The 24954-nt window shown below is 40.6% G+C and overlaps 1 protein-coding gene across 6 annotated transcripts in view; it reads left to right on the top strand.

Moving 5' to 3' along the window:
* The window catches only part of RERE (arginine-glutamic acid dipeptide repeats), a 357676-nt gene that overhangs the window by 158102 nt on the left and 174620 nt on the right, over window positions 1–24954 (top strand). For 4 of the 6 annotated variants that reach the window (XM_036228288.1, XM_036228289.1, XM_036228287.1 and 1 more), the window contains one exon: window positions 6193–6318. The exons of the other annotated variants lie outside the window; for them this stretch is intronic. In XM_036228288.1, the coding sequence (XP_036084181.1) occupies window positions 6193–6318 (126 nt within the window). The remainder of the gene's footprint in view (window positions 1–6192; window positions 6319–24954) is intronic. 6 annotated transcript variants of the gene reach the window in all.

Raw genomic sequence — 24954 nt, 5'->3', positions numbered from 1 at the left:
AAGCAGGGGCTCAAGAGGACAGTAGAGGTAAGGTTAAACTATGGACAGCGTATTCTTAGAAGCAGGAAGAAAGAGGGATCATCAATTAAATAAGGCAGCTTTGCACCTTAGGCTTCTGAATAATAAAGCAGTTGGCAAAGTCTTTAGCTCTTTGAAGGAATATTAATGTGGAATTGCAATCTGTGATCTTTGTGGCTGGCTCGAAAAGATTGACTGAGAGATTGAAGTACTTAGCAGCGTGGGCAAAGCCAAAAGGATGAATCAAGAATTGCCTCAGTGCAGATAGCGTTGGGGCAGGCATAAACAGGTCATAGGCAAGATGACATGGTAGGCCAGGAAGCCAGGGGAAGCAGAGGATTGGGACGCCTGTGTGGGGAGCAGGAGATAGGCCAAAGGTGGGGAGCGAGAGCGCCCTCCTCCTGGAGCTCTCGCGATGCTTCCTCCCTTTGGGTCCTTCGGTTATTCTTGTCGTGTTCTCTCAGTAAAGGCCTCTTCTTGGGCCAGCTTGAGCCAGTCTCCAGTAATTGTAACTGAAAGAACCTAGTGTAACATCTTCAGCCCTTTCTTCTGCTTGGACCCCCACAGCATTTCTACATCACTGTGTGACTTGTTTGCTTTGAGAATTTTATTTCTGAATGAGTTCAGTATCACCAAGGAACATTGTATTGCAGAGTGCAATTAAAAACGTTTTGAGTTGTAATGAATGCCTTTGGCAGTCATTTATTGCGAGCCTACTTTGTGTTCTTTGTTGAGCTCAGCACCATAACAGGGACTGAAGAATATAAGATATAGCTTTGTCCTTCAGTGATCTTAGGTTCTAAGGACAGACACTGTGACATTATCGGATATCAGCCCTCTTTGGAGAACTGGATTGTTGTAGAGAAAGCCGTTCACTTTCTGTCCCAAAGGAAAGATTTCTTTCTTGCTTTTACTAAACAACAAAACTTAATTTTTATAGAAATCCAGGTCTTAAGCATTATAGTTAATTTGCTGTCTAGAAGTAATCATGGATTCTGAGAATGGTGAATAAGATGATGGATCATTGAGTTAATAATTTTCAGTCAGTGTAATGCCAGGGAGTACCTTTTCTGGCTCTAGCAGTAGTAGTTCATACCAAGTTCATTTACAGAAGAGCGACTGGAACTATTCCTTTAATTTTCTGCACAGGAATTCTGTGTGGATTCCTAATGAATTTCTATCGTTCATACAATAGAAATAAGTATGATTTGGTTTTCCTAGAGTTATATAACTGTCCATTCTTCACCTGTTTATGAAATGAATTTTCATGTAGGATATGTAATTATTACGCATGATGTTTTGAGCAAATACCATTGATACATTTTGACCCTTATTTGAAATGTTGTCGTTAAAATTGATGCCTGGTCTAGAGATTCCATGGGGTCGGGGATATGTCATTAGAGTTATTGTGGTATTTTCAGCTGATTGTTTAGAGCGCCGCATGGATGAGCGGGCGATTGCGCCATCTCAGCCCCTCACAGCACAGGTGCTCAGCGCTGACTGAATGCAGAACAGCTGAGGATGCATTCTGCGAGTCACTGCAGAGAAGGCACGTCTCCATTACTGCCGCGAATGTGGAGGCCAGGTTGTTCAAGGTTTAGTACTGGATCCCTGTTTGTTTCATTGCCAGATATGAGCAGCTGGAGGAGGAACCTTTGGAATTTTTTTCTAGTATCCGTAACCCTGTCCCAAAAGCTGATCACCGCAGTGCAACAAAAGTGAGGCTGCAGAGAAATCAGCTTCAGCTTAGGTTCCATTTGCCATTGAAATTGCCTTCTCTCCACCATGTCGAGGTTCTCAGAAGTGGGTTAAAAGCAAGAAGCTGCTTTTCCATCTTTAAAATGAAAACTTACTGAGGATAAGGAATTATATCTTATTTTTTGTTGGAGACTTTTACATAGATAACGCTGGGAGACGTGGGAGACTCATTAACATGCACTCTTTGTGCATACATGCATGTGCACACACAATGAGTTAATTGCCATTTATGCGTTGTGCACCACAATTACACTAGGCAAAGAATGTGCGTGGGCATTCAGCAAATGGGCATTCATTTTAATATTAGGTAAATCTTGTATTAAAAACTTTTGAGGATGAGGTAGGAAATCCACATTAATTTGAGCATAACTAATTCAGGATGTGAGATGCTTTTCTGGGACTGAGACGAGAGGCGGTGGAGTGCACGGGCTGAGAGACTGACATCAGTTTGTTTCATCAGTTGCTACCTTTCATGACTTTGGGCAAGACACTTAACCCCCCCAATATTGCTTTCTTTACCTGTGAAGTTGGGATATAAAGCACTAACTGTACACATAGGTTGTTTTTAGATTAAAAGATAAAGTCTGCAAAGTGGATAGCACAGTGCCGGGGCCATGGAATGACAGTGATCATGACACTGATGTTTATTTAGTTAGTGCTCTAGGTTTAAGCTTTGTGAGGGCAGGCATCACACCTGTTTTATTCATTGTCGTATACTGTGCACTTAGCACATTGCCTGGCCCATGCAAGGTTCACAATAAATATTTATTGAATATTGAATGAAGTAACATTTCAGTGGAAAAATTTCATTGGATAAAGTTTAAAAAAACTTTTTGTAATAGTATGATACAATGCATACATTAATTACAAATTAATCTTCTGTTTATTAAACAAGCCAAAGGGATCTGCTTCTTTACCTTTAGTTAAGCTTGCAACTGTGTAGTATTTTGGTTAGCCTGCAGTATGTAGTATTTTAGATACCTAAATAGTAAAACTCTGTTCTTAAAATAAAACTCAGTTTCATATTTTGTTCAGGAAGTTTACCTGAGTATAGCCAAAGTCAGATCATTTTTAGGCATTATTATATTGTGTTTTGAATTTTGTATAGTATTGACTTTTGGCAAAGATAAATGAGGGCTTAGTCTATATGTGAACATCCCAGAGAAAGCCAGCTGTTATGAAAAATGCCTTAAAGGTATGATTTGTTTCTGTATGAAACAGTGGTGGTTTTTCTTTTTATTTTCAAGTTTCTCAAGTTAAGCCTTGAGACTTGAGTATTTCTTGCTATAGTTCCTTTTTCTCTTCACCCTCTTGGTATGTTCTCTGCAAAAAGGTCATTACCACCCAGTTAGAGCTTCGTGACATGAGTATAGTGTTGGATTAATGAAAGGAAAACCTCAAAGTTTATCATCAAGCGTTTTCAGTTTGTAAAGTGAAGAATTAAGCATTACTTAAAGAGATAATGGGATACAGAGCTGAGACAGTTCTTTGAAAGGAGTTGTTCCCTTCTGTGAGTTTAGTTGTTCTCACCTGTCAGGAGGGAGCACATCATTGCTACAGTATGCTTCTTATACAGTGATTTCTGAGCCAAGAACAGATGTGCATTACTGGTTTGGTTGCTAGAGTATTTTTCTGGAGGCCCCACCTTTCCCCTCCCTTCTGTATTTAAAATAAAGCCCATGGTTGCTTAGTTGCTGTCTGTAAGCATTGTAATAAACTACAGTCAGGGGTTGGGCTTACTCCATGCTGTTTGGACTAAGCCACCAAGAATAAATGCAGTAATAAATGCAGTAAGTCTTCACAACATCATTGATAGGTTCTGTGAATTTAAGAGAAATGATATATAACGAACCAAATTTACCACAGTAGTATTCATAGAAACAAAGAGTCAAATTCCTAAGGCATCTTAACAGTCTTATAACAAAATGATGATGAACAAGACAATGTTATTTGAAAACCTGCTGTATATGTTCAAGGACTAAATGTTCTTTTCACATGCAAATTTGAAGTTTATAATTTTATTTAATTCTTTAAGAGCAAGAGTAAGATGAAATCAGTTAGCCTTGAGTTTGATGGATATTGTCTGATATGATGATGTTGGATATCTTAATTGTGGAATAAAAGTTATTTTGAATCACCACAACCATTTTGTATGATATGAATATTAACTTATAAATGAAGGGGGTGGTATTTACATAAGTGAAAATCAAAATGAGGCTTCAGAAATAAATAATCTCAGAGGATCTTATTGGCCCCATTTATTCAGCTTCTCAAAGGTCCGTTTTCACTTGTGACTGACAGTCATATTAAACCATGTGGGATTTAAAGTTTTAATGGTTCTCAATTACCCTGAAGTTGGGTAATTAATTTTGTCCTAATTGATTTGGATTTTAGGACTCTTAAAGAAAAGTTTTACTTAATTATATTTATTTCCCCAAATTTTTTTTTCTAAAATGTTACTTAGTAAACCTGTTCCCTATATGTGAAATTTTTTCAATGCAGAAGACTCTAGGTATTCTAATTTTTTTTTTTTTTTGAAAAAAGCTTAAGAAAGTTAGAAACAATTTGATATTTGCAGAAGGCTGCTGTGCAGGAAGATTGGTTAAGTCTTATAATTCAGACTTTGTTTCTTAGAACTGGAAATTTATAATTCGTATGTGTATGTGTATGTTTGTGTAAGAATCAACTCAATAGTCCAAGAAAAACTCATTAGAAGAACTGAAAGAAAATTAGATAAACTGAGATAGTATAGTGTCATTGTTTTCTGATTCATAAATAAGAACAATGATATGCTTTAAAATGATGCCCTTTTTAATGCTTAAAATGTTTTAATAATTACTTGAACTCTTGCATATTTAAAATAATGCTAAGGTACTTAGAAATGCTTTACTAGGTATCTTTTGTTTAAAACCCTTGATTTGAATAAATAAGGATTTGAGTGGTCTGATGAAATTGAATTCCTAGTGCAGGAGATTAATCAAAAATTCATTTTTATTTGATGCTTATAGTGAAAAACATTGAGTATACTGTACATTCTAGTGTACAGTTGAACTTTTGATTTGGAATTTGCAGTGCCGAATGGGCAGGAGGGAGGTACGTGGTAGAGAAAGTTATGGCTACTAACGCTTGATCTTGATTTGATCATCTGCCGTCACTGAGGCAGTGGGGGTCAGAGACTGTGCAGAAAGCGTAGAGCTCAGTATGTGCTCTGAGGGTGTTCTGAGGGGAAAGAAAAAAAGAAAACCATGATAAAGATGTTCCCAACATTAGTTTGTTTTCTTAGGATTTGTCTTTTTTGTTTGTTTTAAAAGAGACATGTAAAAATCAGTAGTTAATGGAGCATATTAAATCTTGGATTACAAGAAGTTAGTGATTCTTTGCTTCTCTAAAGGAATTATATGTAACAGGGCTCCCTAAAAATGATTTAATATTAAAAAGTTTGCTTATCTGTAATTTTAAAACAACTTTAAGAACAGATTCTTATATGAGCTTTTGGCTTTTGTGGGAGTTTTATTTCATTTGAAACCTCATGAAATTGAATTGGTTAGTCTTTTTTGGGAAACATATGTATTCTAGAATATTTGAAGGGAAACATTCAACCTATTATCTGAGGTATCTCTTTTGATACTTATAAGGACTGTGCTGGCTTTCAGAAGTTGCTCTCTCATCTTCTGCTGGTTTTAAATTTTTTCAGTTTCTTTAAAAAAAGTGATCCATACCAAACTGATTTTGCTCCTAACAGAAGTAATTTCTTTCTTAAATTTTATGCTCTGTGCCTGTTTGTTATATTTACCTTATGGGCATTGTGAGAAAATTAAAACTCATTTGAATGGTGTCTTTTTTCCTCTGGTATTAATTCCTTTGTCTTTGACCTTGCCTTTACCTTTACAGAATCAAACTAGGACTTTGAGAAGATGGTAGGATCTTTCTTTGACACCCTTAATGCCTTGAATATTTCCTTATTAAGTACGTGTCTTACAACTCTAGCCTCACTCATTAGAAACTCTCTTGAAAGCTCAATTTGTCAACTTGTGGTTCATTTTACAGTTGTGTTTATCTGACACTGCTGAAATTTTGTTTTTAATAAGCAAAAGCATGCCACTGTCACTGTGCTTTGGCACTGTGTCATCATAACTTGGTTATTTTGAGGGGCACACACCATACTGCTTTATGACAAGATCCAGATTAAAATATAAAGCCAGAAGGGTCATATGTTTGTTCTTGCTAAGCTAAGGAAACAACTTTGAGTAATGCAGAAAGTTTAACTTTAGTGGTAGAACAGATCATTCCTCTGATATTTCAGAGGCCATCTGCTAAAGGATCTGTGCAGACACTTGCTTGTGTGCTGAGTGCCCCCAGTAACCAGGGTATGAGGGGACAATGGGCACGTTAACTTAAAACTCTTTTCTTTTTTAGGTCCACAACTCCCAGGCCTGTTGCAGATCTCCAACTCCTGCTTTGTGTGACCCCCCAGCATGCTCTCTGCCGGTGGCGTCACAGCCACCACAGCATCTTTCTGAAGCCGGGAGAGGGCCTGTAGGGGTAAGGAGAATCCCGTTTTTAAAAGCTGTCAATATTTTATATCCCATAGGGTATAAAATAGGAATATTACCTCCCTCCCCAGAGCCCCTTTAAAAATGTGCTGTATTGTATGTGTTTTTAAAGGAGTAACAAGTACATGCACAGAGGAAGCAAAATACGGGACTTGCCTTACCCCTCTAGGACAGTTCCAGAAGTTAGTGGGGTTTGGTGGTCTAGGGTATTTTGGCACCAGCAGAGAGCATGCTGGGCTGCTGCAAGGAGCAGGAGCTGGCAATCAGCAGCGAGTATGGATGTTGGCAACTGAAATGGGGAAAAAAGGGGGTAAGTTTGAGACCAAGTATGGAATGCGCATGTCCCAGGACCACTGGGCGTCACGGCCCACGAATGTAAACTGTTTTGGGTGCTGTTCTCTCAGGTGACGTAGAGTATTGTTTAGAAGTAGCTGGGCTTTTCTGCAATGCCAGATAGAGAATGAAACACTTCGAAAGCCGTGGGTTGGGGAATAGCTTTAGTGCTCTCAGCTGTACCCTGGCGATCCCTCTGTGACCTGTGGTAATGTGGGATGCGTGGGAGACACAGCAGGATGAAATGTCTTTGGTGCTGTAGCCCTTAGAACACAGGACCCGCTGCTAGTGATCCCTGAGGGCTGTTTTGCCATGTCTCTCGCCCTTTCTTAAAGCTGTCTTCCCTCTCCTTCTTCTGTGAGGATTTAATGGTCAAGTTTTCTGAAAGACAGGTGTTTATTATTCTGATCAACTGCTGTCAGTCACTAAAGAAGTTTAAGACCTGTCTTCCTCTCGTCTGTAGTCTGACTGTGGGGCTCACGCTCATACTCAGCTAGGAACTAACACAGAGTAGCCATCACAGACGCGGACGCTCACTACAAGGTACTGGCGACATATTATGACTTGTTCACTTGCAGTGTAGACTATTAATATTCTTGAGATTAAAAAAAGAGAGCTCCGGATGGGCTATAGCACTTGGAAAGTTTTGTGCAGGTTGGTAGGTTTTGAGGAGCTGGGTATGTTTTTGATACACCACTAACATGCGGACAGGCAGAGTGGAGGACCGGCCCCTCCAGGTGTGCATGTCACCCTGTTCCTATAAGCAGCATAGGCAGTGAGCCTGGTGAAGCTGACAGTTGTGAGAAGATGACCGCAGGACGTCAATGAAGAGCACAGGTTAGTGGGTCTCGGGAGGCAGAGATGGGGTATGAAATGGGGCCAGATCGTGAAGGATCTTAAAGGTGAGAAAAGGCATCATTTTCTGTGATAGGCAGAAGAGAGCCTTTGCAGGCGTTTTTATTCCCTGAAAGCTGATTTGCAAATCACTACTTACGCTTCATTGGAAAGTATGGAGTGGGAAAAGACTGTGAAAGTTCCATTTGGGTGGCTAAGGCTGTTGTCCATGTATAAAATGGAGTGGACCAAGACAATAGATACGGGATATTAATAATTGTAACAAAATCAGGAATTGTTGTCAAACAATTTCATGTTTAGATAGTTGCCGGTGTATAAGTTATCAAGAATTAGTCCAGAAAAAAAGGTTTACATTATGGAAGCCCTAGAATTCACAGTGGAAGATAAAACCCAATGTAGCCGATAAAAGTCTAATTTTAATCCCTGGAGAGAGAGATTGACATTTTAAGGGACAAATTAGCAGAGTCCCAACTTGACTACTCATCTCAAAAGCTGCAGCCTTTACTAATTACCATTGTTTCCTTATATATCTAAGAAATGGTTTTTGTCTTTCAGGCCGATATTTTTTTACTTCGTTCTCTAATTAGCATGGATGTTATTGCTAGACTGTTTCATTGACCACAATATTCACTGACCAGGATTTGCTGAATAGATTTAAAAATTTCCCCACAATAACAATGATTTTTTAGTAAGCTTTTTCTGTTAGCATTCGTGATGACCAGTATTTAATTTTTTAGCAGTAAAAGTGTTGTGTTCACCGAGGATTTAATTTTAGTATATGTGCTGCCGAAGCGAGCACTCACTGAGGATTTAAATAAGTTTATGATTGGTTATGTACTCAGATACCATCATATGGAGGTTTGGGAAGATTCTGTAATAAGCTGATAAATTTCTTTTCAGTCAACATGATGCTGCATAAAGCTAACTGTATTGATTGTTCTTTAACAACGCTTCATGCTGCCAAAGTCATTTGAGCTGGATTTGAATAGGATCCAGTTGGCAAAGCTTCCCCCCATGTGTGGAGCTCTCATAAATTCTGCAGGCACACAGATCTAATACAGTGTAATGAGAGAGCTGCTGGGAGAAAAAATTGATTACAGGGTTGCAGACAATATCATTAACGTTTCTCTCCATGATACACCAGATGTCTTCCCTAATAGAGTATTTTTGTTAATTTAGTTTTTATAGGATAGCATTGATTGCATCATAATTTAGCTTTCTTTGCATATTCAGGTATATGTGATCTCTGTTTCTACAGTAATGATGGCATCAACTCGTAAGATTTAATTTTATAAATTTTTAACTTATTTGTTCATTTTAAAAATATTTGTGTTTCGAAGGCAGCATTTTTAGTTGTTACCGAGAATCTATTAGCTTGGATGTTTTCTAACACATGTGCTGTTTATCGGTGGTTTGGGGGTAGGGAGGGAGGTGAGGAGGCAAGGATAAAACATTGCCCAGATCCTCCAGGGGCTACTCAGAGATGACCCCCCACCCAGACTGGTCCAGTGTAAGGTGGTTTAAATGGCGCCATGGAGACACTGTCCAAAGCAGAAAAGGTGTAGCCGCTTAAAGGGACTTAAAATGCACATTGTTTCTGCTGTCAGGGTTGCAGCTCTGGAGTTCTTACTGGCTGCACCTGGCCTCTTCCTCACTCAGAGAGCTAGTTAGAGTATTTAGTTATTTAGCATTATTATTTTTTAGTCATATCTTTTTGAGCGTTTAAGACCTCTGTCAAGTGGCCACCGTATATAAGACAGTACTGTAATAGTGGGTTGAGCTGCTTTATCTCAGTCATTTTTTTTTTTTTTAACTATCAGTTCTGTTTTTGGTGCATTATCTTCTAGAGAACATATTTTTTCTCTTGACATGTTCCTGTTTAACTCGGGACATGTTAATTAACCTTTCTAACCCTTGGTTTTCTCACATAGAAAGAAAATGGGTATAATATTAACCATCTACCTCAGATGGCTGTTGCAAAGATTAATGAAGTAATTCCTTAAATTGCTTAGCATGTTATTAAGCATATAATAAGCACTCATAAAGCATTATCTGTTATCACATAGACTCCTGTTATGCAAACCTCAGGTTTTAGGTAATTTATAAGTTTTCTAGACATTCTTACTCTGAGATCCATGGTCCCCTAGGTGATCTCTGAGTTTAAGAGGGTCTGTGAACTTCCTGAAATTGCTTGCAAAGTATTATATGTATGTGCAGTTTTCTGGAGAGAAAATCTACTGGACACTAATCAGTAGATTTTTAAATGTCGAAAAAAAATTTTAAAAACTGAGATTGAGAACTGGTGGGTCATTTAAAACCTCAAAGCAGCTAGCTGTTTGTTAAGAGGTAAACTAGTCTTGAGCATTTACTTTGTGCCCAGGCAGCCTGCTGCTCTTCTGACCCATTGATTTCCATGGCAAGCTGTGATATTTATTTAATTGTGCAGATGAGAGAACGTGAGGTTTGCACTGGTATGAAAGCCTGCCTTTACAGAGTGGCGGGCCTGCTGTTTAGCTCCGCAGCGCACCCTGGCCTTGCGTAATCATGTGACTTCTGTAGCTCTCAGTGACCCTGCAGTGGTGCCTGCCTCTGCCTCCACTCTGCTCCAGAGCTCCTGACTAACATGCTGCTCCTTCGCTTGCTGGAGTAGAAGGCTTCTGCCCCTGAGAGTCTTACAGGCTGACCCTCACCCTGAGTGAGTGAACGGCGGTGCTGGCGGTGCTAACAGTACGGCCTGAGAACCCTTTTTAGTATCAGTACCTTTTGTTTTCCTATTAGCACTTGTTGTGGTTATTATCTTAAGTGCCCTTTTGTTTAAAAGATGCATGACCAAGAGTTACTGTGAGTTTCTTTTTCTTTCATATTAATAGCATCTAGATGACTCTGAACAAAGTGGGAGTTAGGGCCCCCAGGCAGTCGAAAATTTTGTGTATAACTTTTGACTCCTCTAAAACTTAAGCTTCTCTTGGTATCTGTTGGGGATTGGTTCCAGGATCCCCTGCTGATACCCAAATCTAGGGATACTCAAGTCCCCTGTATAAAATGGTGTAGACCAAAGAATACAGTCAGCTCTCTTCATTTGAGGACTCCCAACCGCAGATCAAAAATAATACAGGTATTTATTGAAAAAAATCCAAGTATAAGTGGACCTGTGCAGTTCAAACCCATGTTTTTCAAGGGTTAACTATTTATACATTTGAAAAATGATTCCTGTGGTTTGTTGTGTTTGTTAGTCTTAAGTGTGTTTGTTTCAGGCAAAATTTGGTTCTTGTAAGAAACTGGGCTTTGCCTTTTCCTTAAAATAAATCCGCTCCCGTGATCTAGACAGACCTGCTCCATGAACACAGACCAGGAAGCTGGGGCCCAGTGGCTTCCCCTAGACCTCCTGGTTCACGCGGGGCTGCGCAGGGCAGAGGCCAGGTGTCCGGGGTGTCTCTGGCCAGTGCTCTTTCCACCGTTCCTGGCAGCTGCCCTCCACCCATCAGGCATGTCCTTAAAGCCGCTCATGCGATACGCCGTTTACTTCTCTGAAAGCTAATACTTTTTTGCTTCATATCTAGTTTAAGCTTTTGTGACTGTATGTTAAGGCAGTGCCAAAACATTATTATTTTTCTTATGTAAGACATTTATCGTTTTTAAATATCATTTTGAACACTGGTGCTTTTTTTTTTATACTTTGTTCAGTACCATTTAATAATTAAAAGTGAACATTTATTTTAAAATGCTGTTTTGAAAGTAAAGCTTGTTATATTTTTTTTCTATTTGTTGCTTATAAAGAACTCTAATCTGGTTGCTTATTGAGCTGTGTAGGGGTTTTTGAGGATATCCTGCTTCTCCAGCATTTACCGTGGCTTCCCCAGTCGACGTTAAGTATGCCAGAAATGACTTGCTTTTTACTTTTGATTGTAAGTAAAGATGTTAAAATGACTGAATTTTTAGAAAAATTGCCAATACAAATGCTTGAATTAATCCAACTACCCTAAATGAATGGTGATTAGTAGCTGTTGGATTTTAATGTAGCAAGTTTAAAAAATTCCTAAAACACTCACCCGGCCCGTATCAGCCGTAAGGAGCACGTGCCCTGCTCGCCGATGAATTCCTTTCGCTTGGAGCAGTTGTTTTTATGCTCTGCTTTCCCATAAGAGCTAATTTTTAGCCGGTTTGTTCCTGAGCCTCTTTCCGTCATACTTATCGCCTTTTTTACAAAAAGGGCATCAAGCCACATTTTCAGAACATAGATTTGAATAACCTTTGATTAACCTTATGATTTTATAACACTGCCTACTATTTAAGCATTCTTTTTGTTACCACAGGTCTATGTGAAATGCATTGATTACCTCTAAGTTTTATTGAGCTTCCTTTTCTTTCCGGGATAGTACATCACCCTTTTTAACTTAGGCCTTTCAACCTTGCTTTTTTGGGGCTGCTTCATACTTTTTGAAAACTGCCTAAGCAAATATTGGAGTTTCCAGGCTTTACAAGTTCTCTGGAATTAGCTTTACTAATATATGATATAAATTGCCAAACTTGTGCCAGCACACAGAAGTAGAGCTTGCAGTTTTGTTTAACTTGGTGTTTGGTGTTCGCCCTCATTTTAGGATATCATAGTATTTCTGATGGCAATATCTCATAAATGTTAAGGCCTTTGGTGGAATACCAGATTTTTCTTAGGGACTGGAGTGAAGTTTATATAATATACTCAAGGTTAATCAACCCTTTTCAGAGTCTATAGAAATTATGTCTCATGCCTGGAAGTTGATATTTTCTGTTTTTATCTTTGGTCTCATGTTTTACAATTAGATTGTCTATCAGATACTTGCCATTTTTTTTTTTAAATAGGTTTTATTTTTTATAGCAGTTTTAGGTTCACAGCAAAACTGAGTGGAATGTACAGAGAGTTCCCACACGTGACCTCCCTACCCCCTCACATACACAGCCCCCCCCAATTAATATTCCCCTCAGAGTGGAACATAGGTAATAATTGATGAACCTACATTGACACATTATTATCATTCAAAGTGAACATTTGGGTTTAGTCTTTGTGTGATGTACATTCTGTAGGTTTGGACATGTTTATAATGCCACTGTCTAGATTTCTTTTTCATGTGGATGTCCAATTGTTCAGTACCATTTACTGAGAAACTGTCTTTTCTCTATTGTGTTGCCTTTGCTCCTTTGTCAAAGATCAGTTGACTATATTTATGTGGCTCTATTTCTGGGCTCTCTCTTCTGTTCCATTGTTCTGAATTGAGAGGAAAATGCAGGCATCTGGAGTTTTTACTCCCTAAATACTTGAGCATGTATTTTGTAAGAACAAGGACATTCCTTTATATAGCCACTGTGTAGTTATAAAAATCAGGAAACTTAACAGTGCTGCAACACTAATCTGTTCCATAGACACATTTTGCCATTTGTCCCAACAATGCCTTCTATCGCAAGTTGTTTTTCTGGCCTAGTGTCCAATTCCACACCATACTTTTAGCTGCCATGTCTCTTTAGTCTCCTTTATTTTGGGTCAGTCCTTCGCCTTTCCTTGGTCTCTTAGGGCACTGGCATGTTTTTAAAGAGTACAGTCCTTTTTTGTGGCTCTCCGTTACCTAGTTTTTAGATTTAGGTTATGCATTTTAGGCAGGACTGTTCTATTAGTGTTATGGTGTCCTAAGTGCCTTTCATTACAGGACATGTGATAACATCTGTCACATTATTGGCGATGTTAACTTTGATCACTTGGATATGTTATTAGCCTTCCTTTTGTAATTAATAATTTATAGGGAGAAACTTTGAGGCCATGTAATGTCCTGTTTTTCACCAAGTTTCCACACACTGAATCTCTGGCAGTTGCAGAATGTCACCTTTTAAATTGTAAAAAATTTTCTTAATTGCTTTGCCTTTGAAAAATAGACTGGCATTTTCCTATCATTAAATTTGGGATTTTTGAGTAAAGTGAAAGAGAGGGAGAAAAAGAAGGAAGGAAAGAGGGAAAGAAAGGGAAGAAGAGGGAAGGAAGGGAATAAAGAAAGAGATAGGTGGGGGTTGGAAGAGAACTTTTGAGCCCTCAGATGTTTTTGTTTGTTCGTTTGTTTTAAGACAATGCAACGGCTATGAATTTTCAATTTTTTTTTTTTTTTTTTTTTTTGTAGAAAGAGGAAAAATTTGTGATGGTGTTTTGTTCCATTTTTAGGCTCCAGAGGACAGGAAAGGAAAGCTACTTAGAAGTAATAGATCATGGATGTTATTTTTAAAAATGCACACTTTTACTGTTGGAATTATAGTATTAGTTTGATGTTGGCAACATTTGCTAATGATCAAATGACTTAGTCTCTGTCCCTCAGTTTCCTCACTTGTAAACCCAGAATATCACTTCGGTGGTTCTGGAGTAAGGCCCCGGAACCCTTAGTTTTTCCAAAGAGTCCCAGGAGATCCTGATGCGCAGCCAGCTTTAGCGCGCGGAAGTCTGGCTTCCACCCAGTGACCGTGGTGAGTGAAGGTCTGGACATGTCCTCTGCAGGATGTAGAACTGTTGGACCTCTATGTTTCTCAAACCTGAATATCTTGTATACCAAAAAAAAAGATTTTTGTGGCTCTCCCATGTTACTTAATTTCCCACCTTCTCCAACACACAAATTAGGTATGTTAGGTATCTGCATGTTTATATCCCTCATACAGCTTTCAGAGACAATTTATAAATTAATTCAGACCAAACTACAAAACTAATAAAATTCTAACTACCAACAATAATTTAGTAGAATGGATGATGATGTTTTGCTGAAAGGAGCCACTTTTGACATGAATTAGCTATTGACTACGTATGGCCCAATTATTGGGGACCGGGGAGTCATGGATAGCATGTTTAGACTTCTGGGTTCTTTGTGATAACTCAGTTTTTTCTATCGCTTTCATTTCTGTCATCACTGAGAAACCTGTCTTAAGTGTATTTTGCTATGATGTGACTTTGCCCTTACTTGGCACAAGTGTAGCATATTGCGTTTATCTTATTTTCTTATTAGCTTGTGCTAATTGTAGTACCAGTTACTCAATTGTATGTAAACTTATTCAGACTCACCATTGTATAGCACTTAACTGTCAATGAAATCACAAAATAGATAATCCAGAAAGTGAGTGTTAGAAAATCTAAGATACAGATTGAAATAAATATAAAAATTAGCCCTCTCCTTCCGCCAGCCTCGCATCTCTTGCTCCTCTTCGTGAGCGACAGTCCGCCAGTGCCCCTGGCGTCACGCGTGGCTGCTGTGTGTCTGCGGCCTACTTGGCGGGACCGAAGGAGGGGGCAGCGTCTCACCCACTGTTTCGTTCGCAGCACCAACACGGTTTCTGGCTCTGAGAAGTTGCTCCTTAGCCATTGACTTACCAGACAGGGAAAAAAAAAAACCATATTATTATTACATTTTTTAGTATTTGAGTAAAAAGTATTCTTTTTAAAAGAACACATTACACATGACTGAATGGGACCAACACAGACTATAGCATTTAATATAGTCAAGAGAGATTGGCCACTACTAGCCAGAAAAACCTAGCAGGCATGTTTATATTTTTTTCAGAAAGAAGTGACTGTTGGGTGTCACCTTGCCTTCCACCTCCCATGAAAATGAGAGCGCTATGGGACCAGGAGAATATTCCCGGCGATTATTTTAGCAATTAGATACATGGTTCAAGTTTTTTTTTTTTTTACCCTTACCTATTTCAGTTCTTCTGGGCTTATGGAGTTCATACAGCATATACCTTGACAGGATGTGCATGTCAGCTTTTAGCTAACATAGCATGAGGCTGTTTAATTATGTTCTGTTTTCATTTATTTGATGTCTGGCCTTCTGAATCTCTCTTGGCGGGGAGCTTGCTGTGCTCTTATGGCAGAGAAGGGGTGCGTGTCGTTGGCTGTGAGGCTGCTGCCCTTGGCTGTAGCTTCTTTGCAGGGTTCTCCATGATGTCTGAATCTAATGGACGGTGCTGCTGCACTGCCCCGGGGCCTTGTGACAACTTCCAGTTTGGAGGAAGAAGCAGACGGGCCTAAGAAGATAGCTGTGAAATGCCTTTGGTGTCCTGTAACAGAAGAGGCGTGTGGACCTTAAGGCCTTAGGATTATGGTACCTGGATCCAAAGGCAGATTAGCAGCAGAAATGGCTGCCTCCAACTTCTGCTGTCACACACTCAGTGGAAGGCGGAGCTCGTCCACAACAGGACTTTGAAAGGTGGATAATAATAGTGGAGTTTGAGGGTAATGTGACTGGAGTGTAGAACATTCTGAAAGGGATGAGAGAAGTTTGATTTATTCTTGAATCAGAAATCATTGACTTGTTTTCAGTCTAAATTTTTTTTTTTGAATATTTTTTTTGGTATATAATGACGCAGAAATACTCAGAAATTAGGATTATTGCTAAATTTAGTATCTAGTTAATTTTTCCTGAAAGTTTAGGGGTTTTCTGGCTTTTCATGTGGAATGGGGAAATAGTGGTTGATACCTACTGCTTTCCCCAGTTTTTTTTTCTTTTTGTTAGTACATCTTGGGTGTATTAGGGATGTCCACAGATGTCCAGAGATTGGCACACTTGTCATGTGATTGAATATCAATCTGCTCTTAAGATATTGAGCGTATTTGTTCACAAACAAGGCGGGAATGCAGAAGGCTAGCTGATGCATCATGGAAATTGTTTGAAAGGAAAACAGCCGGCACATGATCGTTGACAGACGTGTTTAATCTGCAGAACTTGAAATGCTGCTGTGGCTCCTGTGGGTTAAGTAGAGAAGACACATCCATGAGACCAGGGGTTCTCTAGAAATAGATGAGGAATGGCGAAAAAAACCAAGGTGACAGTTTAAGGATTGGATGGCAGGAAAGGCACTGTGATTAAATCCTCTGGTGTTGTCACTGAGCTGTAAGGCTGAAGATAACACTCTCTCCTTCTGCCGAAAACAAGAATCAATACTCACTCCTTGATGGGCTAAATTATTAAAAAGAGCCCTTCTTGCAATGTTTCATTATCTGGGATTTGCCTCAGCTGGTGGTTTGTCAGCAGCGTGGGGATGTTTGCTAGGCGTTCTGTATGAAAATTATTCAGTCAGCCAGAGGAGCCCTTTGGATAATTCCCTTCCATTTTGTGATGCTCTTGAATAGATGTGTGATTTACTTTTGCCTAAGAGGCTTTGTATCTTTTGGAGTTATTAAACAGTTTTGAGCACATATACTTTTTTTTTAACCTTCATTTTTTTGTTTGTTTGTTTTGCTTGTTTTCTTTTGTAGCTGTGAGTGGGTGTTTAACGATTGTTTTAGCAATAAGTCTTAGCAAATATCAAATGCATTTGGCATATTATGTCAACCTGACTCATTGATTACGCTGTTTTATATTCTCCTCTTATAAAGAAAATCATACAAGAAGTTAATTTGCCTTTTTCTTTTTAATGTTTGCTTTTAAAGGGGGTGGGGAGTTAATTTGTTGGGTGGCTGTTGTGATTTCAGCCGAGCACTTGTGAAAGAAAGCGGCCCCACCTCCAGGGAGCTTCAGTGAAACTCGCACTGTGCCCCTTTAGTGCTAGTCGTCGGCTGGTCCCAGTAAAACACAGCGGCTCGGGAGTCTGCAGACAGTTCTTTGACGTCACCTGTCAGGTTGGGAGAAGTTACACGGGGAAGTGTAATTGGACTGGTACACTGGACTGGCGCGGCTGGAACCTTCTCGGCGAAGTTCGAAACGCCCTTCCCTTCTGTGGTGTGAGGGAGGGAAGTCAGGACTCTGCCTCAGTGCTTCCACACTGGAGTATGACATATTTATATTCTTTTGGTGGAGACAGTACTGTTTAGGGAAGATTTTTTGATTCAGCCTCACGAAGAACATGGTTGGTGAGCTTGACAAAGCTCTACTGAGAGATGTTAGTCGCTGTAGCGGAACCGTGAGGCGAGGCTAAAGCGGAGTATAAAATCACACTCTGCTCCCCTGGAAAACGGGTCAGGTTGAAAAATTCTTTCATCTAGAGTGGAGGGGAGAGGGCCGAGAGGGAAGAGAGACTGATGAGGAACGGGTGGAGAGGGGGCAAGGGCTCTGAAAACCGAGCAGTCAGGTGCCGAGCCTTGGCGGGGGCTCACGTGCGTGGGGCCAGCCCGGTGCGCACGCAGCTGCCGTGGAGGGGCTCCGGTGGGGGAGCGCGCCCGGGGGAGCGGACCTCAGGCTGGGGTCTAGTGTGAGAGAGGCTCTGGCGAGAGAGGTGCTGCTTCGGAACTTCGCGCCCACTCCTCGCCCAGCTCCATGATGTCCTCTGTGCTGGAGGCCTGGGAATGCCCTTCAGGTCCTACCTGTCGCTTGCGGTAGGTGGCCTGGTCTTCCTTCAGGTGCTAATCACTTTCTCTTCTGCTGTCTTTCTGCTGGTCTGACCTTTCGTTGTGCTGCTTTTTGCAGTGTATTGCGTATCGTTTGTTTGCTGTTTCCCCAGCCAGATCCACAGCTTCTGCTTCCTGTCTGGTTCATTTTGGTTGAATGAGTAAGGACACGGGTGGTGATCTGTCTAGGAGCGGAAGACAGGTGGCATTATAGCAGGCCGATTTGCGGTAAACTTCGTGACCCCAGTGAGGAAATCTCTAGAAGACATACTCGTGTCCTGTCACAGTATCTGGAGAACACAGTCTAAGCTGCATTCGGTGCAGCTGAAATTCTTCTGAGCATATTGCTTTATCTGAAAGAGACTTATTACCCTTTTATATTTTGGGGAGAAAGGCAGAAGGGGTGAGATCTAGACAACCTTTGGTCTTATTTCCTGCCTGGATGAAATGACACTTTCCTCCTGTTTCTTGAGAAAATACAATTAACCTCGTAGTGACTGCTGAGTACCAGGCAGTGAGTTGAACAGGAGAATGGGATCTTCCAGAAGATGGACCGAAAACTGCCAAAGAGAGTGGTCATCAAAGAAATCCAGTGAAATGTTTAGATATAAAATTACAGTGAAACTCCCGTGCTTTACAGACCTGGTTGTTGTCCAGGTCGTATCACGTCTCCCGCGTGTGCACGTGCGTGTGTGACACTGCTTTGACTGTGACTGGGGAGGCCTGTGCTGCGGAGATGATCCCTTTTTCTGTAGTAACCGTATAACAGGACAGATTCCTTTGTATCTTTTAGTTTTGGAATTTTAATACGCTGCTTTTTATTCTTAGTTTTCTAGTTTTATATATATTTTTCTTCCCATTGGTTTTTTGTTTGGGTTATCGTTTTAGAGATCGCATTTACGCGGAGCAACATGAATTTTTTTGAAAATTCAAATGCTTGTTTAAAAATTAACATCCGGACAAATTAAACAGTTAAGCACCAATGGAAGCAGCAAGGTGAAACCTAGTTAACGTTCCCTTTTAACTAATATATGCCTTGGGTATCTGTTATGTTTAATGATGATTTTGACCTTTAGGAGTATTGACCTCGAAAGTCCTCTGAGGTCATTTTGGGAGTGGTGGTTCCTGAGCACTGTCACCTACTCTGTGTCAGCATTGTTTCCAAAGATACATCACATGATGTATCACAAATCTCTGAAGTTAATTCATTAGAGAAATTTGTTATTCAAATTGGGTTTTCTCTGTAAGGGAAATAACATATCAATGCAGTTCAGTAGATTTCTAAATCATAGGCTAGTTCATGTCTGGCATACTTGTTGGAGATGTTTCATGCTTGGATCAACTGTTTTCTTGCAGATCTTATATCTCAAACTAAAACTACATATACATACACACCAACACATTTATGAAGCAAAAGGCTCATTCCTGCCAATTTCCAGAGAAGTCCCATCTTATTTTGTGCTGCTGCTCAGGTAGCTAATTAGTGACATTATTACTTACTGACAGATGCTTTCCGCACCCAGGGTGGCACGCTTTTTCTCTAAAGGGCCAGACAGTAATGTTGTCACCTTTTTCTTCTCTGTGGCAGCTACTCGGCTCGGCCATGGACAGTGACACCATGGTTGTGTTCCAGTCAAACTCTAGGACTAGATGGTGGGCTGGGTATAGCCCGTAGGCCACCAGTTTGCTGACCACTGAGCTCGTATAAATTTTTGAGGATAATTCCCCTGAAGGAGTCACTCCAAAGCTTTCATTTCTTCTTCATTATGGCCTCATGCCACAAGGATTGAGTGTGGTTTGCAGTTAGTGGGGAATTACTCTTTTCTTTCCTATTATTATTTTGAGCTGGTGTATATTGTGTATATCTATATATCTACAGCTATGCTGATCTCTCTCTGTAATTTCCCACCTCCTTCTCAATTGTTTTTTGTATGGTGCACTAACTGGTATTCCTTGTAAGAACTCATTCTCACTAATGGTCCTTGAGGAATTTTATGATACGTTTTTTCGGCTTGTTTTTTCTTTTGCATTTTTTATTTTTATTTTTGGCTTATATCCAGAGAGAAAATTTGAAAGGTTTAAACATACATAATACATTAAAGTTCAAGACCTAATTTTTCTTATATTTTTTAATTTTCAAAAAAAAATATAAGCATAAGAACCTTTTAATCTGTATCTAATGAAAAGTATGACTTTTCTGTTAAGTTAGTATTTAACAGATAAGTATTGATGTGGGAAGTACTTCGTGTTTGTTGTTGATGAAATAAACCTTTTGAAACCCATATTGGCAAAGAAAATTTACCCAAATAAAAATGAGTTCACAGTTACAGATGACATGGCTGATAATGATCAGCTGTTTGATAGTAGGAATGTGCGTCTGCTCGCAAGGGCATCCTGGGAAGTGAGCTCCGTGCCACACTTCCTCACCATCAAAAGAGGGGTTGTGACAGAACTCATCAGAAGTCTTATTTATATTAAAAGACATTGTTGTTATTACCATGACATTATTACCCAAACTATTTTTAAGAAACATTATTGCTTATTGACGAATTCTTTTTTCATCTAGATATGTAGTATGTTAGTGTTACACATTTTATTTGAGGTTAGGTTTTGAGAGTTTATGTCATAACCTAAACTAATATGATATGTATTATTTACTCTTTGTTCAGTTGCTACATTGCTGGCTAAATTATAATATTGTCAGGGTTTCCGCTCCTCCATCACCTTTTTACAAAAGCTCTGTCACTACTGTAAGATGCAGCGCGCTCTGACCGCAGCCATTAAATTCTATTTTGTCTTCACTGGTTGACCATGGCATTTTTGTTGTGTCTTTCTACCCAGAGGCATACACACTTCATGTTGTTGTGAGTATTCCACTGATCATTCATAGATTTTATTATGAACATGGTGAAGTAATTTCATTCACTAAGAGGTAGATTGCTCTTATGGAGAGAGTAAGCCAGTTGGCTTCTGTTTTCAGTTCTACTGTCAGTGATGTGTTACTTTAGGCAAGGTATTTAATCTTTCAGGATATTGGTGTCCACATCTGTCAGATAGAGAATACTTGTTCTGCTTACGTCACAGAGGTATTCTCATGTGAGAATAAAAAGAGGTAATATGAAATGAGGCAATTTGAAAATTTTATAGTTGTTTGTAAATATAGGAGTATCAGTTATTGAGATTGGGTCTGTGTACTAAAAACCCAATTCACAGTGGTAAAAAGTCTGAATTCTCATACAAAACAAGGTGTCTTCCAGGGTGCGCCATCCAGGTTTGGTAGAGTGACCACGGCCCTTAGATAGCTACTTTCCTGCTGTCTGCTGTGGTCCTGAGTGAAGGTTTCTGTTCTCAGGTCTCCTCATGGTCATAGGTGGCCGGTGCTGTCAGAGCTCTAGGGCAGTGTTATTCAAACCAAGGCCCCTGGACTGATCTGTTTATTGCTAGTCCATCATGAGATAAGTACAGAGACTGAAAGTAATCATTTAGACACTTTTATGGATGTTTCGCATTGCCACAACATTTTAATTGTCTTATAAAAGCACTACTGGTTCTTCACTGCAGCCAGGCGGCCGGAGGAGGACGGCACGCAGCTAAGGCAGGCCCGGTCCAGAGCACCGCCTGCGCCCTGCATGACAGCTTTGCTTTACACAGATCTGCAGGGGAGGCTGCACTTGCTTTTGGCTGTGCTGCAGCGACATAGGGGCTCATCATTAAGGAGAACGGAAGTCGGCTTAGGCAGCTGGTCATCTCTGCCCCAACTGGACATGTCTGAAACCCTGGTCAGCATCATTCAGCACGGGATCAGACCCATCAACGCAGCCCGGTTCCTGGCAGTGATCCGCCATCAGGAGATCGGCCGCGGACCTCGGCCGCAGACTTGCTCGAGTGCCAAAAGCAGAGTCAGATGATGTCAGAGATGATGGGGTTATCATTTATGTAAGAGAACATCTTCCACAGACTTTAAATCTACTGATATTCTCATAATTTAGAACTAAATTCGTGAATTTAGTTACACCTGTAACTAAAACCTCATCTTAAACCAGCATGTATCATTTTCATGCAAAAAACGAGTAAGTTTGATTCTCCTAGGATAAGCTGTGGAAGGGGAACTCTCTGCAAAGGTGATTTTTAAAAGGCGCACCTTTTTTACTGGTTCAGAATAGTCAGGATCTTCTTTTGTATGTTGTGTGTCAGTGTGTAATGGGTGGAAATTGTAGGGAGAGTTTTAAAAGACAAGTTTATAGGAATGAAGTGGTCTGTGATTTAGTTGAATTTTGTGTTTTTAAATCTTAATTTCATTATCTTGTTTCATTGAGAAGAAATATGATAAAATGTCATCACTATGAATGTACTTCACGTTGGCATTGCAGGAGTTTTGTGTTAAGTCCAGTGTGTATTAAACCCTCTTAGGAGGTAGCATTTGGTATTAGACACCTTTAGAGGAAGGGATTAAAAACGGAATGATAGAGAAAATCTGAATTCTTACCCACAGCATGTGCAAAGGCTTGTGGGGGACACAGGGCATACCTAGATGTCCTCACAGCAGCCGGACAGCCTGTGTCTGTCGTGGGAGGGCTGCGTGCGGAGGACGCACAGAGCGCCGGAACCTGTCTGATGGTCGGAGTTGAGGAAGAGGCGTCCTGACGAACCGGTGGATTCAGGGCTGGCTTTTCCAGATACGGGGCAGTGGCGGGCGGGGGTGGGCAGCGGGTTCCAGGTGGAGACACTTCCCACTATGCGTAGTTCTCATCGAGTGGGTAAGCGGTAGTCGCCATAGCTGGGCTGGACTGCGGGAAGGTGGTGGGCAGGCTCCATTAACTGGCTTTCCTGGACGCTTTGGCATTGACGGTGGACGGTTGTGCTTGGCTTTTCACCTGAAGTAGCAACTGGCATTTTCCCAGTGAAGATAGTGCTGATGGTCGTTTGCCGGTCGCCATCAGTGGGAAGAGCTGCCTCGATCACACGTGGTCACTAGCTACGGGGAGAGTCGGGACTTCTTGCTTTCACATCTTCCTCTTGACCATTCCATTTGAAGAACGTGTACCTTTGTTTCACTCTAGAAAAGCCTCTTCACACCACCAAGTTACACATAAAGAAAAACTTGCCTTATCTGCCCGCACAGGTGGCTTGTTCATTACTTTTTTGCTGCCCTCTAGAAGTTGAGACACACACAACATAGTGGATCCGATGTCACGCCCTCGGGACTCTCTGGCAGCTCTCTCCGCAGAGTCTCAGTGGAGAGGTCAGCTGGCTTTCTCCTTTGCAAACATTTGGGAAGCTCAATCCTTAACATCTGAAATAGCCGAATAACTTTCAGTTGCCTCAGGCAATGACAGAATGATACAGTTGATTCGGGATGGTTTGGAGACTAATTGGTTGGCAGCTCTTTCTACTCGGCAGTTCTCGAACTATGTCCAGAAAGAGAAACTGCTAGAGGATTCTGGGTAAGTCCAGGCCTGTGGTCAGTGGTAGGGAAGGCTGAGGAGGCTGCAGGAGTGAGAAATCAAGTCACTTTATAGTTGAGTGGAGGAAATGTCATTTGAAGATTAGATTTTTCCAGATTAGCAAAAGAATGATATGTTTACCCTGCTGCCTGGCAGCATTGCCTTCATGTTGCCTTTGGAAGTGTGAACTAAGTAAGACTAGAAAAAGTTCAGGTTTCACTTTGAAAAGCTCAAAGGCATGGTTTACGTGCTTTTCCCGGTGCCATCAGGATGGGAGTCCCGAGCAGACGAGCCTGGCCTTTGGGTGAGCGCGACCTGGAGGCCGCAGAGCGGTTCCTGCTATCCCCTCCGTCCTCAGGGCTTCTCTGGCTTTCTGCAGTTTCATGAAATTCGTTTCATGAGTTAATTTGCCTCCCTAAGTGGATTTTAAACTTTTTGAGAGAACACGTATGTTTCAAACATTTCTGACTTTTCTCCGTGGCCCCCAGTACCCTGAAGTGTGGAGCGGGCTGTTTCTTGATTTGATGGGTTCCTTCTGTACGGCTGGCTCTTTACCCTTCAGATCTCAACGCAAATCTCATGGACTCCAGACTGTTGTTTTGACCACCCTGTCCATGGCCTCATCCCCTTTCCTTCTTCACTTGCTAAGATGTCACCCAGTTATAATGTCCGTATTGTTTTATGACACTGATTATCATCTGAAATTATTTTGTTGGTTTATTTGTTGGTTTCCTTTCCTCAGTAGTACAAAACTCTCTGAGAGCAAACACCTCATCGGTCTTATTCTGTGACTATTTAATAGTCATCGAATGAATGAATAAATGAATGGAAACATTAGTAAATATTTATGGTTTAGCAAACTGATTTTCTGATTTTAATCTGAGGTAGTGATATCTTAAGCCATGTTCTGAGGTGGTGCGTTTGGCTGTTAGCATAGAAGATGGTCAGAGGGAGGTTCCATGAGAGAAGCTCTGGGCCCCTGTTTGCAATTGAGGGATGATTTGGATTTCAATTGATAAATATTTTGTTTGAAAAAATAGATAAATAAAGGGCTTGTCTCTACCTCATGGCATCTTTGTATCTGGAACTCCACTTTAACTGGTGTTACTTAGTTGTCATTTGAAGTTGCGGAGAGAATTAGGCAGAGATTAACTTTTTATCCGGGACCATATGTGTTGTTGGTTGCTCAGAGATTGGCTGGCTTTTAGGAAGTGGTCACACTTCATACAGTTAACTGTAGGTTCTAGGCCAGAGTCACAGAAAACAAAGCATGGCCACCCAGAGAGACTGGACAGGGCAACTGCCCTTAGAAGTGGATGTAAGAAGGGTGGGTATGGGGACTCCTCTAGCTCAGTTACCTTTTAGGGACTTTGATGAATTTTAAAAGAGGCGGACATGTTTCTGGAAAAGAGAAGTATTAGAATATGCCAGATTTGCAGGTTGGAGTTTAAATGAGGGTTTTCAATGACTTACTTTAAATTACTCTGGTGTGTTAATTTTTTTTTTTTTTTTTTTAGTGTTTCTGTACGGTTCATTCAAACCAGCATTCATGAAATGAATACTGTGTGCATAGCACTAAGTCCATCGTGTAGCAGAAAGGAGATATGAATTGATCTCCCCCTCAAGAATGGCCAGCCGCACAGCTGAGGGAGGGGACGTTCGCCTGTTT

This window comes from Rousettus aegyptiacus, unplaced genomic scaffold (genome assembly GCF_014176215.1).
Source record: "Rousettus aegyptiacus isolate mRouAeg1 unplaced genomic scaffold, mRouAeg1.p scaffold_m13_p_1, whole genome shotgun sequence".
NCBI classification, from domain to species: domain Eukaryota; kingdom Metazoa; phylum Chordata; class Mammalia; order Chiroptera; family Pteropodidae; genus Rousettus; species Rousettus aegyptiacus.
This window is presented reverse-complemented; position numbering and strand designations above follow the sequence as displayed.